The sequence below is a fragment of the Triticum aestivum genome, chromosome 1B (genome assembly GCF_018294505.1).
Source record: "Triticum aestivum cultivar Chinese Spring chromosome 1B, IWGSC CS RefSeq v2.1, whole genome shotgun sequence".
Taxonomy (NCBI): Eukaryota; Viridiplantae; Streptophyta; class Magnoliopsida; order Poales; family Poaceae; genus Triticum; species Triticum aestivum.
This window is the reverse complement of record NC_057795.1, coordinates 292,494,027-292,509,301: the sequence shown is the minus strand read 5'-3', so window position 1 is coordinate 292,509,301 and position 15,275 is coordinate 292,494,027. Positions and strand designations below refer to the sequence as shown.

The 15,275-nt window shown below is 41.1% G+C and overlaps 1 protein-coding gene and 2 non-coding genes across 3 annotated transcripts; all 3 read right to left on the bottom strand.

The window, feature by feature from the left end:
- Positions 1 to 5,762: 5,762 nt before the first annotated feature.
- On the bottom strand, positions 5,763 to 6,944 carry LOC123078278 (ribosomal protein S7, mitochondrial-like). The gene is made up of 2 exons (XM_044500736.1): positions 6,870 to 6,944; positions 5,763 to 6,358 (listed from the first exon to the last, which is right to left on the bottom strand). The coding sequence occupies exons 1-2, from the start codon at positions 6,942 to 6,944 to the stop codon at positions 5,909 to 5,911; spliced, it is 525 nt and encodes a 174-aa protein (XP_044356671.1). The 3' UTR covers positions 5,763 to 5,908.
- A 1,444-nt stretch (positions 6,945 to 8,388) lies between these two features.
- On the bottom strand, positions 8,389 to 8,462 carry TRNAW-CCA (transfer RNA tryptophan (anticodon CCA)). Its single transcript has one exon. It is a non-coding gene; the product is annotated as a tRNA-Trp (tRNA).
- Positions 8,463 to 11,327: 2,865 nt separating this feature from the next.
- TRNAK-UUU (transfer RNA lysine (anticodon UUU)) lies at positions 11,328 to 11,400 on the bottom strand. The gene has a single exon. It is a non-coding gene; the product is annotated as a tRNA-Lys (tRNA).
- Positions 11,401 to 15,275: the final 3,875 nt, after the last annotated feature.

The window sequence follows — 15,275 nt, the reverse complement described above, 5'->3', positions numbered from 1 at the left end:
ATCATGCGCTCTACTAAAATAGATTTCACGGAAAACTAGCTATATCCGATCTTGGTTGGCCTTTCATCCCTAGCCACAAGTCATCCCCGTATTTTGCCACATACGTCGGTTCGGTCGTCCAAGGCCTGTTAGAGCTCTCTTCAACCTGCTCATGGCTAGATCGGTTGGTTTCTGGTCAAATAGGAAGAACGTAAATCTTCCACCTCTGGAAAGCGCCTACACCTAATCGCTTAAGCCGTTGTTCCCATTTCCTCGCTGACCCATCATGCGAAAGGTACGCCGTTAGAGTGAGTGCGCCCGCGCTCCGCTCCTTCAACTGATTGTTCGCATCGGATCTCAGGTTCTCTATTGCACTCCCCGATTGCGGTTCTTTTCACCTTTCCCTCACGGTACTTGTATGCTATCGGTCACTGAGGAATACTTAGACTTAGAGGGTGGTCCCCCTTTCTCATGTAAAAGCGATCATCATTCGAACACACCGTGTTTTACTAGGAAGGATCGAACCATGGGAATGAATGAACAGGGCTATCACCTTCTTTGGTAGGATCTTCTAATCTTTTTAGAAAACCAGTTCACTACGCGCCCCACCCCGTCATCAGTCATGTGTTGCCTATGCTTGCGCCCCAAAACGGTTGCTGACTTTGTACAACTCCGTAGGGCACACTACGGCAACTTTTCTAACTACGCTTGCGGCTTGCTGGTTTTTCCATCATCCAATCCACAACAAGTCGAATGAAACCGCTTTTGATTTCTTTTGATGAAAACCCTTGTTCCGCTCTCGCTCGCCGCTACTAACGGGGTCTCGGTTGATTTTCCTTCCTTTAGCTACTCAGATGTTCCAGTTCGCTATGTTTGAAAAGTCCAAAGAGCACAGACTAGCCACGGATCTTGGATATAGTTTCCCGATCGGAGATCCATGGATCACAGGAAAAATCTCTCCCCATGGCCTTTCACCTCTAAAAGCGTCCTTCCTTCTCAATTCCCGGGCATCCATCCAATGCAAGATTTTCGATAGCGTCAAACATGAGCGGACACCCACACAATCTTGATTTGACACAACAACACTTTCCACCTCTCTTCCTTCCCTTGGATCAGATAGGAAATGCTCACTTTTCCAAGACAGAAGAGAAGCAAGCAACGGATTGAGGAACTAGCGCGAAAGCCGTTGCGTGTTAGCGCATCCGTTTTCTTGCTTGATTTTTATACGATTTTTTGAGCAACTAACGCGGAAGTTGTTCACGTTAGCGCGTCCATTTTCTTGCTTGATTTTTATACGACTTTCTGAAGTGATCTGTCCAACTAAGTAGAAAAGGACACTAGAGTGTGGCTACACGTGGTATAGGGCTGCTCGTCCCGCCTGGTGTTGAGGGAGCTAAAGTGGAACTCTCACATACATGTTCCTTATGTTTTGAGCTCACTAAATGATACTCGCTAATGGATCCGCAAGTACTCCATGGTCAGCGGCTATCAGCTAACGTTATGGGCCGTTAGTGGTTGTTCATTGCCTATGGTGTTATAATCCGGAATCCAAGTTTTGTGATAACCGTGTTGTTTACTTTCAGTGTTGTTTATTGTTCACAGCTGGATTGAGCTCAGCTGAGAGTGCCATGCTCTGTCAATATCTGTTGTAGGAGTTGTCATTCTCTGTTACTAGAGTTGTCAATCTCAGATGCAGGAGTTGTCAGTTGCAGCCATTCTCGCTGTGTCAAGCTTGTGACTTGCGTTGTATCAGCTTGGTAACAGCTTGTATCTCGATAGGACTGAATGTAGCCAGGAGTTGTCTTAGATTAGTCTAATGTGCCAAAACGTTAGTCAAACCACCTAGGTTGTGTTTGTTCTGGAGAGTTCAGCTAGTCTGAGTGATCTGGGTTATCCTACGTTTTATCCCTGTTTTGATCTTTTTTTTTGACTATAGGGGTTTTGTAGCAGCCCAGCAGCATCCATGTGACAGAGAGTCATATTAAGAATATAATAATGCTTTCCCCTTGAACCCCTTTGCAGAAAAAGTAGGAAAATGGACTGAAATTGTTGGATAAGTGGATTTGCAGTATCTCAACAATCAGAACAGCGAATATTCCATCATCCAAACTAAGCTTCCTCAGATCCTAACCCATTGGTCATTATCGAGCCTCGTGACTCCGGCTGTGTTGATATCTTCATATTACTTGTTATCATTTTATCTATCTGGTTATTGCTTTATGTGTTGGTTGGTATTTCACTCAAAAAAGTTTAAGTAGAAGTGATTTCTTCCTCATTAGCTCCATTTTGATTATCATTTGCATCTTGTGATGAATGAAGTGAACTTGAGCTCTCTAGTGCTTCTATTTTATCTTTGAAAGCATTTACTAGTATTCGATGAGATTCTGAAAGACCAGAAAGACAAGTGATATGAACTGGTTTTGTGTCCACCCACTTTCCTTCGTTATCTTCAACTCTTTCTCTTTTGGTAGAGGAAGGCATTCCCAGTATTAATGATGATTCTTGCTTTCGTATTGTTAATGTTTTCAATTGTACACGGAAGGGGTTTGTGACCACTACCATTTAGTCAGGGATTTATCCTCATATTGTTGGAGAAACCAATCTTTGCTAACATGGCTCAGCCTAGCAATGGTTGGGAATTTCATGTCCCAGAATGAAAAAAAAAGTTCGCTAATTTGTTGCTTTCAACACGTTTTCTAATGAAGTCAAGCCCCTTCTGGATGTCCGCTGTTGCACTATGCTGCGTCTTACCATAGACAAGAGGCATATGCACCTTCTTCACCAACTTTCAGTTAAGGTGACGGCTAATGACTTCCTTGACACTAGCTTCCAGAGATTATGATGGAATCTCCTCATTGAAGTCCTCTGATAGTGAGGAATATAGGTCATATACTTGATCCTCACCATCAACCCGTCAAAAGTTAGTACACACTGCTAGATCCTGGAAAGAGCTCATTATCTGGTAAGCAGATGAGGATGCATCACATATATATGTGACATCCGCAACCTCATATTTGGGTTTAGCATTTACCTGTTTCCTTCCATCTAACCTGGGAAGGGATCCCTCCATGTGCTCTGTATGACACTTGGCCTGATTGTTACCACCGGTATCTCTCCTCGCATGCATTTGATGACCATCTCGCCATGACCTTTGTGAACACATAAGTGTCTTGCCAACCATAGAGTTTGGCCCTATGAATAAATAAATTGCACAAATCAAATACTTCATGTGTGTATTCGTATCTACAGACATGAGAAAGTAATAGGGAAATACTAGAATACCTCGACTACCTAACTCTTTCATTTCTTGAGTAACAGAAGCAGAGGCAGAAGAATGCCTTCTGGAGTCAAAAGCTAACTTGATCTCATCCTCGATATCCAACACAATATTCTGATGTGCCAAAAAAACTTGAGGAACCTATCCCCTTCGTTATGGTATCCCCTAAGCAAAATGTCTTCTCTAGTATCAAACCTTGCCTCTGCCCATTCACATATGTTGTTTGGCCAAAAACATGACATGCAAACATACTGCTAAAGCTTGTTTGTAAGCTTTTGAGATTAATAGAAACATGTTACCATTTGATTTCGATCACAAGAAACTCTTATTTGGCATTCTGACCTGTTGATACTCGCAAGAAGAGCTTCAGTCTTCGAAACTGTTGCGCGGAACTCATTATCCGGAATGGCCCCACGGTGTTGATGTCTAGTGCTACATCATACCTGCAAGTTGCAATACTTTTATTGCTATGGAATGTGAACTTACACATTTAGTAATGGAAGCAATCCTTAGTGCAAGACTAGTATATCTTCACAAATCTCTCATCAAAAGTGGTATTTGCTGCAGAGTTTATGATAACATCCACTTCTTCCGCGATCTCTTTGGCTAACTCAGGAGCAATGCCAATGTAGGCTTCCCTGAAATTACCAACGACTGGAACCTACTTGCTTAATACAAAGCTCTGGTAGTTTTTCCCATGGATTTCTTGTAAACATCTGAACAACTCAGTATCTTCTACCTGTATTGCAGACGGAAAATATGGTCATTTGCATGAAGAACAGAAAGTAGTTCAAAGTAATCATCATACCTCATTCTTCAATCTTTTCATGGCTGCTTCATTGTCCTTGGCCTTGATCAACACGTATATTTTACCAACATCAGGATTTTTCCTTAAAATGGGATCGATAAGAACTGCCGATCAAAATCATACAAAGTATAATGGAAGAACAAAGGAAGGAAGTCAGGTAGCTTAGAGCAAGACAAAGGTAGAATGGAAGAACAGCCTAAAAGCGGGGGAGGGGGGCAGACAGAAACTGTCTCACTCAGACTGGCATTTGAAAATGCTACCCACCCTTCCCCTATTTCTGCATTTTATTCTTCTATTCCTTCTGCTTGCTTTTCTAGTTAAGCTGCTCATAAACTAGATCCATAAAACTCACTCAGCTACTGTCTTCTTTCTATAATTGGTCTCTAAGTCCAAGTAATCGATAAAGTATAATCCTCTTCCCAGCTCCGCCACCTCCTTTCTACCGAGTATGCTCTACTTGAAAGAACATATTTATCAATAAATAAGTGCATTACTATATTCACAGCTACAAACTAAGCCTAATTTCCAATATGTCATATGTATCACTTTGATGTTGTGGGATAACTGGCTTCTTGCTCAACGGATTTCGCTTCTGCACTTGACTTGAGAAGGGCGAAGCGTTCATGACCGGTACCGGTATCTGTTCAAGAAGTCAGTACTTATGCGGCACTGAACAAAGGGTGAGATCGATGAAATGCAATACATGTTTGAATATTTCCTATCTTCTTCCAGCCATCAAACCTGTTCAATTCGTTTTCTTGAGATCTATGGAATAGTGATATCATACTTGAATCCACATTCCCAGTATTTGAGGAAGAAGTATAATCTTAGTCCTGTCGAATTTCTAAGTTGGGAATTTGATATCGACTAAATCAAGAAACTTGATTTCACTATGATATGACCACTGAACCCTTTGATACAACATTTCTTGTTTCCAGAAGATCTCGGATGGTTTCTAAAGCTTCCATGATCTTGTAAAAGAAAAAAAATCCTTTTTATAAGTCATGAAGACGTGGACCAAAAGACTAAGAAACTGCACAATCTATTGATTGACTGAAAAACTCAAGCTGAGTAACATGCTTGAATGATCGCTCCGGCTCTGGGTCGTCTGATCTTCGGGATGCAGAATATGGGATCGCTTGCCAACCGTTAGTTAGGACCAGTGAAAACCCACGCTTGGTGAAGGCGAAGTTCAGTTTGGAGATCTAACAATTCCTTATGTCGTGTATCCTCGATTGATGCAACCTCAGATGCTTTAATTGTAGATTTGAGTATTGAGCGAAATCTTACACCACCTATAGGTTCTGTATTACAGGCCAATCCTACTCCACTAGTACCAATATGCGACATAGGGGAAAAAGCACAACACCTAGGAATAGGAATCAAGAACACAAAAACTTTCTGAGAAATTACCTAGCAAGAAAACGTATGCGCGTGGGCACAACGGATTTCACTCCCGTGCGCTTATCCCTTGCTTGTTCTTTTGGACTAGCACTCTTTCCCTCTCTTTGAAGTAGATTTCTCAGCTCCACGAGTCAAACGAAATAGGGCAAAAGGCCCACTACTTCTTCATTCATGGCTTATTGATTTGATTGATCCCCATTTCGTATTCATTCGACCTGAGGTGAGGTTGGAACAAGAGTTTTCATAAAAAGAATGGTTCTTTTATGTAATTATGAATGGGCAGGCCTCTTGTGGATTCCTCCAACTCTATGAATGAAGGGGGAAGTATGAGGAAGGCCGATTTTCTTTCTATATGAAGATGAAAAAAGTATCCGGGTCAAACATTTCTTACTTTTGTTGAGTATGACTGAATGAGGAAGAGCTCCTTATGTGGTATCACTTTACCACCATCTAAAATGCGCAAAACTCTGATTGGTGGAAGCCAGTCCATGAAGATTCTCCCTTCTCTTATGTGAAATTCCCCTCTTTCGGTAAGCATCCAGTATCTCAGCAAATGAACATTTCTCTAAGCTTATCCTGTAGCTTATACGTCGTTTGGAAGCTGCTCCAAGGATCCAACGAATAGCTAAGGTTCGTTGATGATCCCTGGCTACAATCCCAGGAACATCATAAATAGTACCTGCGACTCCTACTTTGACCGCTTTGCATATTGGCTTTATATTATCTACGACATCAACCATAAGTTTTATTACATCACGTTCAGTTCGAGCTAGGAGGTGAAAAGTTTTATAAACAATAGCACGAACTCTCGTTCTTTTACCATCGATCATGAAAAAGTTTACCAATTTCTTGATCAATTCTTTTTGCTCACCATCAAAGTCCCCATATAGCTAATAATTTCCGAGCAATTGGAAGCTGCTTTCGGTGACGAGGCCGATAATTGATATTACGCGATCGTTACTGTCCATCTTTTTCAGCTCTACTCCCAAAAAGAGAAAGGAAAGGAGACTGATCTTGACGCCGGCGTTGGTTTTTCCAACGAAACGAATAAGTTTTGGATTGAGATTTCACGTAAGCATTGCACAATGATCCGCATTAGGCGGGGAGCAGCAATGATACCGCTGGCCGGGAATAAGTACCTATCCCTCTACTACTGACGATGTTTTCTGTTCTACTGAAATCCTGCGTCGAGCCGATGTTTCATTGATCGATACCGGGCACATCCATCACATCAACTATTTCACTTTTCATACGCATTTATTGAAGGACCGGTAAACTAGACCCGAAAAACTTCTATTTTTAAAACGAAAGACCCATCACAAAATTATGGCGCAATGCTATGACGAGCGTTCTCACAGGCCGGCACCTCGAGGCATCCGTCTCAAGATTTGTACACCTTACATGTGCTTCACGCCACAATCTCTCACTTTCTGCTCCTCCATCTGTCTCCATCATATAATCGATCTCACCTCTCATGTCTGAGTGAAAAAACGATATTTGTTAGTATATATCAAGGCCGAGAGGACACGTTCCTCTCATGTGAAGATTAGTATTAGGGACCCTTAGTATTATTAACCGGTTACTATACGTACATGCAGTGAGACAATCAATCTATGCTCTCATTCACATTTCATTCTAGCACTGACGACTCCAGCCCTATCTATCCCTAGAAGCAAATGGACCCTAGAAGCAAATGGAGTATGTCCGATGGAACACTCGGATTGGAAAAGATAATTATACTTATAGGCATGGATGAAAAAAAGCTTGGAAACAAGTTCAAATTGAACTCAAAAGCAACTAGGCAATCCAAATTCCATTGAAGCAGCTTCCCTAGAACTAGCTGCCATTGTATCGGTTGGTGCCATTTCTTCTCTTGGAGGCAGGGCAATAGATTAAGATTAGGTGGTAAGCGAAGTAACTGTAGGGCTTAGGGCTGCGGGTGAGCGCAACTTCAATAGGTCATGGGGAGGAAGAGAATAAAATGCAGCTATTTCACCTGGTGTCGTAATAACCAATGTTTTCGGGTTTGAAGGCATAAGCGCAGCAGAGATCTTCTTTCATTTAAGAAGAAGCCACCGTAAAGAAGAGGAAACAAGGCGTTTAAGGGACACGGCTCCCATTATTTTCTCCAGGCCAGCTTTGGCTAAATCGATGGAGGCTTAGCTTATTATGTTTCGGGCATTTAGCTAGCTTAGAGAATAAAGAAATCTATCTCTAAAGGGGGAGTGGTACAACTATTTTAGGTTAGAGGAAGGTTGAAGAGAGAATAGCTAAAATAGCCAGTCGGGTAGGCAAGTGCGGGTGGTTGTGGTCAAAGTGAATATGTCTTGTTTCGGTTAGCAGTTTTGGCTCTCCGGCACCAAAGTAAACTCTTTCTATTGCGGGGCCTATGGAGTTTGGGGGTGAGTGCTGACACTTTACTGTGCAACATTCCTGTTTCTTTCATTCCCCTTACTAGATCAGAGAGGGCATATGTGGGGTTTGAAGATGCCTGGACCTTACCACCTTATTCTAATAGCCCGCATCAATGCCTCTGGCCAGAACATAGGAGCCCCCTGGGTTCAAGATCTCATATCAATTTTCAACTGCTGGGAAAGAATTGGGGTGCGGCAGGAAGAAATGGAATTCTCAATAAAAGTATAAATAGGTCTTCCCCACTGCTGCATAGAATCTGAGCTGGGTGGAATTGAAGTTCGGTTTCAATCAAGACACCCCTGCCTACTTACCTTAAAAACGACTAATGATCAACCGATCACAGATGTCCTTTTTCAGCTACTTCAAATCAGAAAGCTCTGACTCCCATAAAGAATGCTTGCATATCTTTCTTTTTATTACGATGACGATATGGACCTCATTACTGTCTCATTTTCTTATATTTATATAAGTTCTTTTTTTGGATTCAACATAACAAGAACAGAATCATGCTCTGTAGGATTTGAACCTACAACATTGGGTTTTGGAGACACACGTTCTACCGAACTGAACTAAGAGCGCTTTCTGGGAGATAAAGCAGTAAAGAAAAGGATGATTTTTGTACCGCATGCATATAGAAAAATGAAACTCTGAATTTTGTCCAGTTTGAATCGATCTCAATTGATCCCTCGTTACTGCCCACAGGAGAAGTAATAGGTAGGGATGACAGGATTTGAACCCCTGCCTTGTTTTCCACATCATAATTTATTCCTCCATCTATATACAACTTTCTTGTCATTTCTTCTTTTTGGTTTCATATAATAAATGATATACATCTGAAACCCAACCTAACGTATAAATAATGAATATTTATCGGTAATGCTCAGGAAGAAAGAAGGGGTCATCTTTTTGATTTTTATTCCACCCTCATGTACCCTTCTTTGCATTTTTTCTAAAGCCTGTTCAACCTCATATCACCTAGAACAAGTCATGGACTTCTTCAATGAAAGAAAGTCTCATGGAAACATTTTCAACGAAATAAGAACCATACAAAATAGATTTCTTGATATTTTTATTTAGGAAAACAGATTTTTTGTAGTTTTTTCTTTTATCCTAAAGATATGCAGAACGAGTGTATTATGAAATGTTCGTTCTCTAGCTTTGCATACATCGCTACTTAATCATTTAGTGGTTATCGATGAAATTACTTCACCACAGAGAAAATATTATTGAAGTATATATATATATATATATATATATATATATATATATTATTGGTTGCTTTTGTTTATGTCCAATTGGAAAAGTTGATCTTCTAAATTCATATGTTTAGCCTAAAGTACATAACTTGTGTTCCTCCCTAGTTCTTGCAAAGCCACCTAATCAAGCCTCACCTCATTTGTAGTTATAACATGTTCAGATGAAAGCAAACTCCAACTAAAATTGGTTTACTATTAGTAACACATATACTTTTTTACCTTAGCTCTTTCTTTATTGTTCATTGAGCAGTTCAAATGCTTTGATTGCTTATCAGATAAGAGGTAAAAATATTCTTCATTCGTTTATTTTGTTAATTCAAAATTGCATTCAAATCCATTCTTTCTCATAACTTGAGAATATGTACAGCACAAAACAAAAAAGTAGGCTGATTTGATGAGTTGTAGGGGCGGACCCACTTCCACTGATTTCTGGCGGGAAGGTTCTATAAGGGAAGAAGAATTAGAGTTGTGACCTGGTAACCTTGATTTCTTTCAGAACTTTATTACGAGAGTAACAAAGAAAGAATAACATAGATATGAAGGAGCGAGCCGAGCCCCAAGGATAATGAATTGGTATGCCGGGTGCTTACTTGAGCAAGAAGCCAAGTCAACGATAATCAAAGAAAGGTGTGAGTGAACAAGCCCAACTTTCTGATTCAAATATTACTCCTTTCCACTTTCAACAAATAGAGAAATCTCCGCTAAGCTATCAGTGGGTAACCAACGTAGTGCCCCATTCGTTCCATGACATCCAATCAGTTCTCCTCGGATTCCAATCCAATGTCCCAATCAGTGAGAAATAGACGGTCAGATGAGATCTCGAACGTTGTCCCTACCTACTGAGGAATCAAAAGTGTATGTAGAAAAAGAGAGTGTTGGAAATGCATCGAGGAGAACTTGCATTGTGAGTCACTACTCCGGCACTGGGCAAGAATACTACTAGCGAGGCTTATAGGCGGCTAGTTCTTAAAAGAATCTGTCAGCTATAACCTAGCCTATTGAATCTGGTACGCTCGAAGCACGAAACTAGATGGGCAGCCCTACCTACGACTAGAAAAGTATCGTATTTTTTCCTTCCAGTAAATCTTCCACTCATTCCTTCCATTATGGTATATCATTTGGAGTGTATTTTCCCTCTCAAAAAAGGCTTCGCCCTCACTTCACTGAACTTATTGGAAATGTCTAGGACAGAGTTCATTCACTTGCCGAGTAGCCCTACTCCTCATAGTTGATCCAAATTTCTATCCCTGATTGACTCAATCACGAAGAGGAAGACTTGATAAAAGATGAAAAGAAAGGATTGATTACCTTTTGAAGTCAAGAAAAGAAAGGAAAGAGATATTTATGAGTTTATGTAGATGAAGTTTCAGATTCTTGGATGAGCGGAACATCTTTGAGACAAATCATCTCTACCCGGGTACATAGCTTCATCCAAACCATGGATCCACGAATTGTTGACTCGCTCTAGAAAAGAGCTTCGTAGTTGGGAGCTCTGAACCGATGATCGATATGGTTTCCTAGGATGAGAACTATGGTTTACTACTTGACAATAAGAAAGTGGTTTTATCTTTTTTTCACTTTTCGATGTGTTTTGCCTAGTCTGAATCTCCCCTTCTTCTACTTGATCAAGATGGATAGCAAAAAAGCATGAATAGGCCTACTGGGATGGAAGGAGAGAAGGACTGAATGAGAAAAGGTAATACCTCTTTGTTTACCTTGGAATGAATTGCTCAACTACTTAGGTAACGAAATGAAACGTTCATCTACGATCTTTCTTAAAAAAAGATAGGACTGTACGACAGTTCTCGTTAGTAGATTCGCAGAACAGAAGAAGAAGTTCACTCTGACTTACGCACTACAAAAAGGTAGCCAACGACTTCGAACGTACTCCATCTTTCGAGCCTCTTTCGAGCCTCTGTTTAGCTTCAAAAGATAAGGCGCTAGTGCAACGAACGCTGCTTTCGTGCGTCCCACCCCAACTAACTAGTGCTTGACTTGACTTTCCCCTGCACCCTATCCAACGAATAAGGAGAGGGCCAGCCTATCAATGACCGAGCCAGTCTGATCTCCTTTACTTACCTCAAACAACGAGCGAAGTCGAGATGTTGATGAGAAAGGGGCTTTTCTCAAGGCCAAAGAGTGCTCTTTGAAGGCTACTATGCATCCTTACAAATACAAGAGTGGTTTTTGGGTATAGCAGGACTTGAACCTGCGACCATTAGGTTAAAATCCCAATGCTCTACCAACTGAGCTATACACCCAATTTTACAAGAAGGCTTGGTGCGGAAAAGAAAAGAGGGCGGCCTGGCCCCTTTTCTTCTTATCACATCACAAGGGCGCGACTCTGTATGGTATAGTACCGTGGAGCAAGTTTAGGAGTCCTTTCCACTCATTGAGGATTCTATCTAAAAAAGAAGGTCAACGGGGGAGACTACTTTGAAGTCCGGGCTGAACAAACTACTTCTCCTGCTACCAAAACAGAGAAATAAGGAAATAAGATGGATTCGTCTAATAAAATACCCAATGCCTGTAGTTGAAGAATTGTTGGATGAGTTATCTTGTGCTGTTTGGTTTACTAAGCTAGATCTGAGAGCTGGTTACCATCAGATTAGATTACATGAAGTAGACGAATAAAAAATAACAGTCAAGACCCATGTCACTATGAATTTTAGGCTATTTGGGCTCACAAATGCACCACCCCCCTCCAGAGTGCTATGAAGACAATTTTGGCTGAGCTCACTAGGGTTTGTGTACTTGTTTTTGTTGATGACATCTTAATCTATAGCAAATCCTTGCAAGATCATGTCACCCATTTGCAGCAAGTATTTGACCTTCTAAAGCAGAATCAACTATATGTGAGGTTGAATAAATGTTCATTTGCTCAACCACAGATAGAATATCTGGGTCATGTCATTAGTGGTCAAGGGGTGGCTACAGACTAAAAGAAGATCCTCACAGTGAAAGAGTGGCCTACTTCCAAGTCAAGCACATTAGAGTTTGGGCTTAGCAGGACAGGCGTTTCATTCACAAGAGCTTAGCTCATTTGACTGCTCAAAGACTTAAAACACCAATGTAGCACAAAGCTTTCCTTTCCTCAAGCTCATGGGATTACAATATACCATCCAATAAAAGGCTCAGAGAATAGGGCAGCTGATGCACCACTATCTAGATTACATGAGCCAGATGAAATCAATGTCATTACTTCCTGTCAACCACAATGGCTCACTGATATTGTTGCAGGGTACAGCAAAGACACATTCACCCAGAATTGACTATCTGAATTGGCAGTCCTGAGCACTCACAAGAATAGCAAATATTCATTGCATAATGGGGTCATTCGATATAGAGGAAGAGTATGGGTTGGTGCAAACTTCGAAATGAAAAAAACATCTTGCAAGCATTTCATGCCAGTGGTATTGGTGCCCACTCTGGCATTACTGCTACTTATCACCGCATCAAGGCACTATTTGCTTGGACAGGAATCTTTCAGTCAGTGGAATATTTTGTCAACAAGTGTCAAATCTGTCAGCAAGCTAAGGTAGAACATTAAAACATCCCTAGCCTCTTCGATCCTCTACCCATTCCTGATGAAGCATGGTCCATTATCAGCATTGACTTCATCACTGGACTACCAAAGTCCCATTACTATGATTCAATTCAGGTGGTGCACAAGACAAGCCAAACAAACAGAAACTGAATTAATACCAAAGAACACAAGCTGTGGGCCGTAAAGTGGAAACGGTTGCAGGCCAAAGCTATCCCCCTTTGCCACTAAGACTTGAATCTTTAACCATCGGAATACCCGGTACTCTCTCTACCAAACAGGCAAGATAGTCTTATCTTGAACTCTGTCCCTTCTCTAGTGATTGACAGGTTTAGTCCCTGGTAGTAAGGGTATTTTGTGGTCTATTGTCCTCCTAGGAGGTCACTCTGTAGGCTCAACAAACAATTCACAGAAGCCATTCAAGACCGGTTGCAGGGCAGACAGACCATTGACTTGACATGACCGTAATACATAGAGAATAGGGAGGATAATCTATAAGATGGAGATCCGGATTGTTGTGCTCCGGTATAAAGAAGAATACCATCTTGTCTAATCAAATACGAATACCATCTTATTGATTTACTTAGCTTGCATCAACACATAAGATGTGATGTGAGTAGTGGGAAATAAACTCTTCTTTGATCACTTGAAACATAGTAGAAAGCATCCAAAATAGAATGAAATGATGTTCAAAAGAAGAAGCTACTTGGCCCAACCACTACACCATTTTGCCTAATGTGTGACTACCCATATCAGTTACAACATCTTCCGTTTCCAATTTTTCAGTGCCTTTTTCTTATAGTATACAAAATCGGATTCTGGATTGCTCTTCATTTTGTTCAATTTATCCCCTTGCTTTTCAACGTATATATATATTAACCCGCCTTGTTTACCTATTTCTTCTACAATTCACATGACTCATTGAAACCAACTTTCTCCTTCCTACATTTTATCTCTACAGCAGTTATCCTGTATAATGATTTCTTTTTGGTCGCTACTCTCCTAACCGACGAGTCGGAAAGGATACGAATGTCCATTCACCCTACCACCCATCATCCTTCTAGCTTCGTTGATCAACGACGAGTAAAGATCCCGGAAAAGATCCAAGGGAGTACAATACACTTTATATTCACGTCTTGAATAATGAGGGGGGTAAAGAAGAAAGTCCGATTTCTCTCTCCTTTGCGGATATGCCCTTATTCAGCTCTTGAAAGAAAGAGAGATAGAAAGAGAGAATGATCAAACTCAACTAGATGGCAGTTCCTCTTGTTCAAACCTCTCTTGCCAAGTCTTCTCCTCATAGCGAGTTTTTCTCTCGCTTCGCGTGTCCTAAACATAAAAAGAATTGATTGTGAAAGACAAGTGTTTCATTCCCCTCCCTAATCATTGAAATTCGAACTGTCCGCTATCTCCTCCTTTGTTTGGATTATAGCCCTTCCTTGGGGATTTACTATCCAAAGTAAATCTTTCCAGTTTCAAATGCTACTATTTCTTTGTGGGCAAAAAGTCCAAAATCTTCTTTTTTCGGTATTCCTTACTCTTTTCTCTCGTCGTCCTACTTTTACTTCTACGGACCTTCTATCCATAACGAGTTCCAGGATTGGGGAATCGATGTGGGAATAGATAAAACGATTGTTGAGTACACAGTATAACCGTGTAGCTCATCTAGAAGATCATCAATGACCGGTATCGGGTATTTCTTTTTTACGGTTTGCGCATTGAGTTGCCTATAATCCATAGGCGCCACGAACCTTCTTTATTCTTGTAAAGAAGAGACAGTGAGGCATGAACTAGGTTATAGAGTACCATTCTAGAGTAACTCCTTGATTATGGCTTCAATTTCATCCAGTGGTGTGAATACCTATAAGGCCTTTGATTCACTGGTTGACTATCGTGAGATGAATCCGATGGTCACATGGTCTTTTAAGAGGGAGGGTAGTGGGTTCTAAGAACACATCAGAGAAAGAGGACCAAACCTGCTTGAGTCCTCTTCTACATCTTGAGTACTTCCCACTCCAATGGATCCAGTTTTTAGAATAGCTTTGATCCGGCCATGTAGAGCACTCATAGAGGTCCGGCTTCACGTCAGTGATCTACCACACCCATGCTAGAATTCAGTAGAGTCCCCACTCGCCAACCGTGATGTCTTGGTTTAGAGGCCCCACCTACCCATCTTCCCACAGTTTCACTGAGGTAGTACCATCCCCAATTCGCCACTTCTTATGTTGATGTACTAAGAAATTGGTTGAGGCAATCAACTTCAATCAGAGGAAGCACTTGTGCACATCAACTTAGGATATCCCCTCCGTTCTACACCAGATTATGCACTCACCTCTGGTATAATATAGGAAAGGAAGACGCCCTTTCAGTGCACGCCAAAGCAACTTTGCCTAGAAGGCTTCGAAATACACTACTAGGTCCCTCATTCTCAGTCGGCCTTCACAAAGCAGTTTGCACACCTTGAACCAGCTGGACAGATGTTTCGGACTTTCTCCTATTAAATGCATCTGCCACCTTATTTTCCATTTTACCCCTAATATTCCGCCTTTGAAAGTCAAAACTCACACTTGCTCATCTTAGCATGTAGCTGAT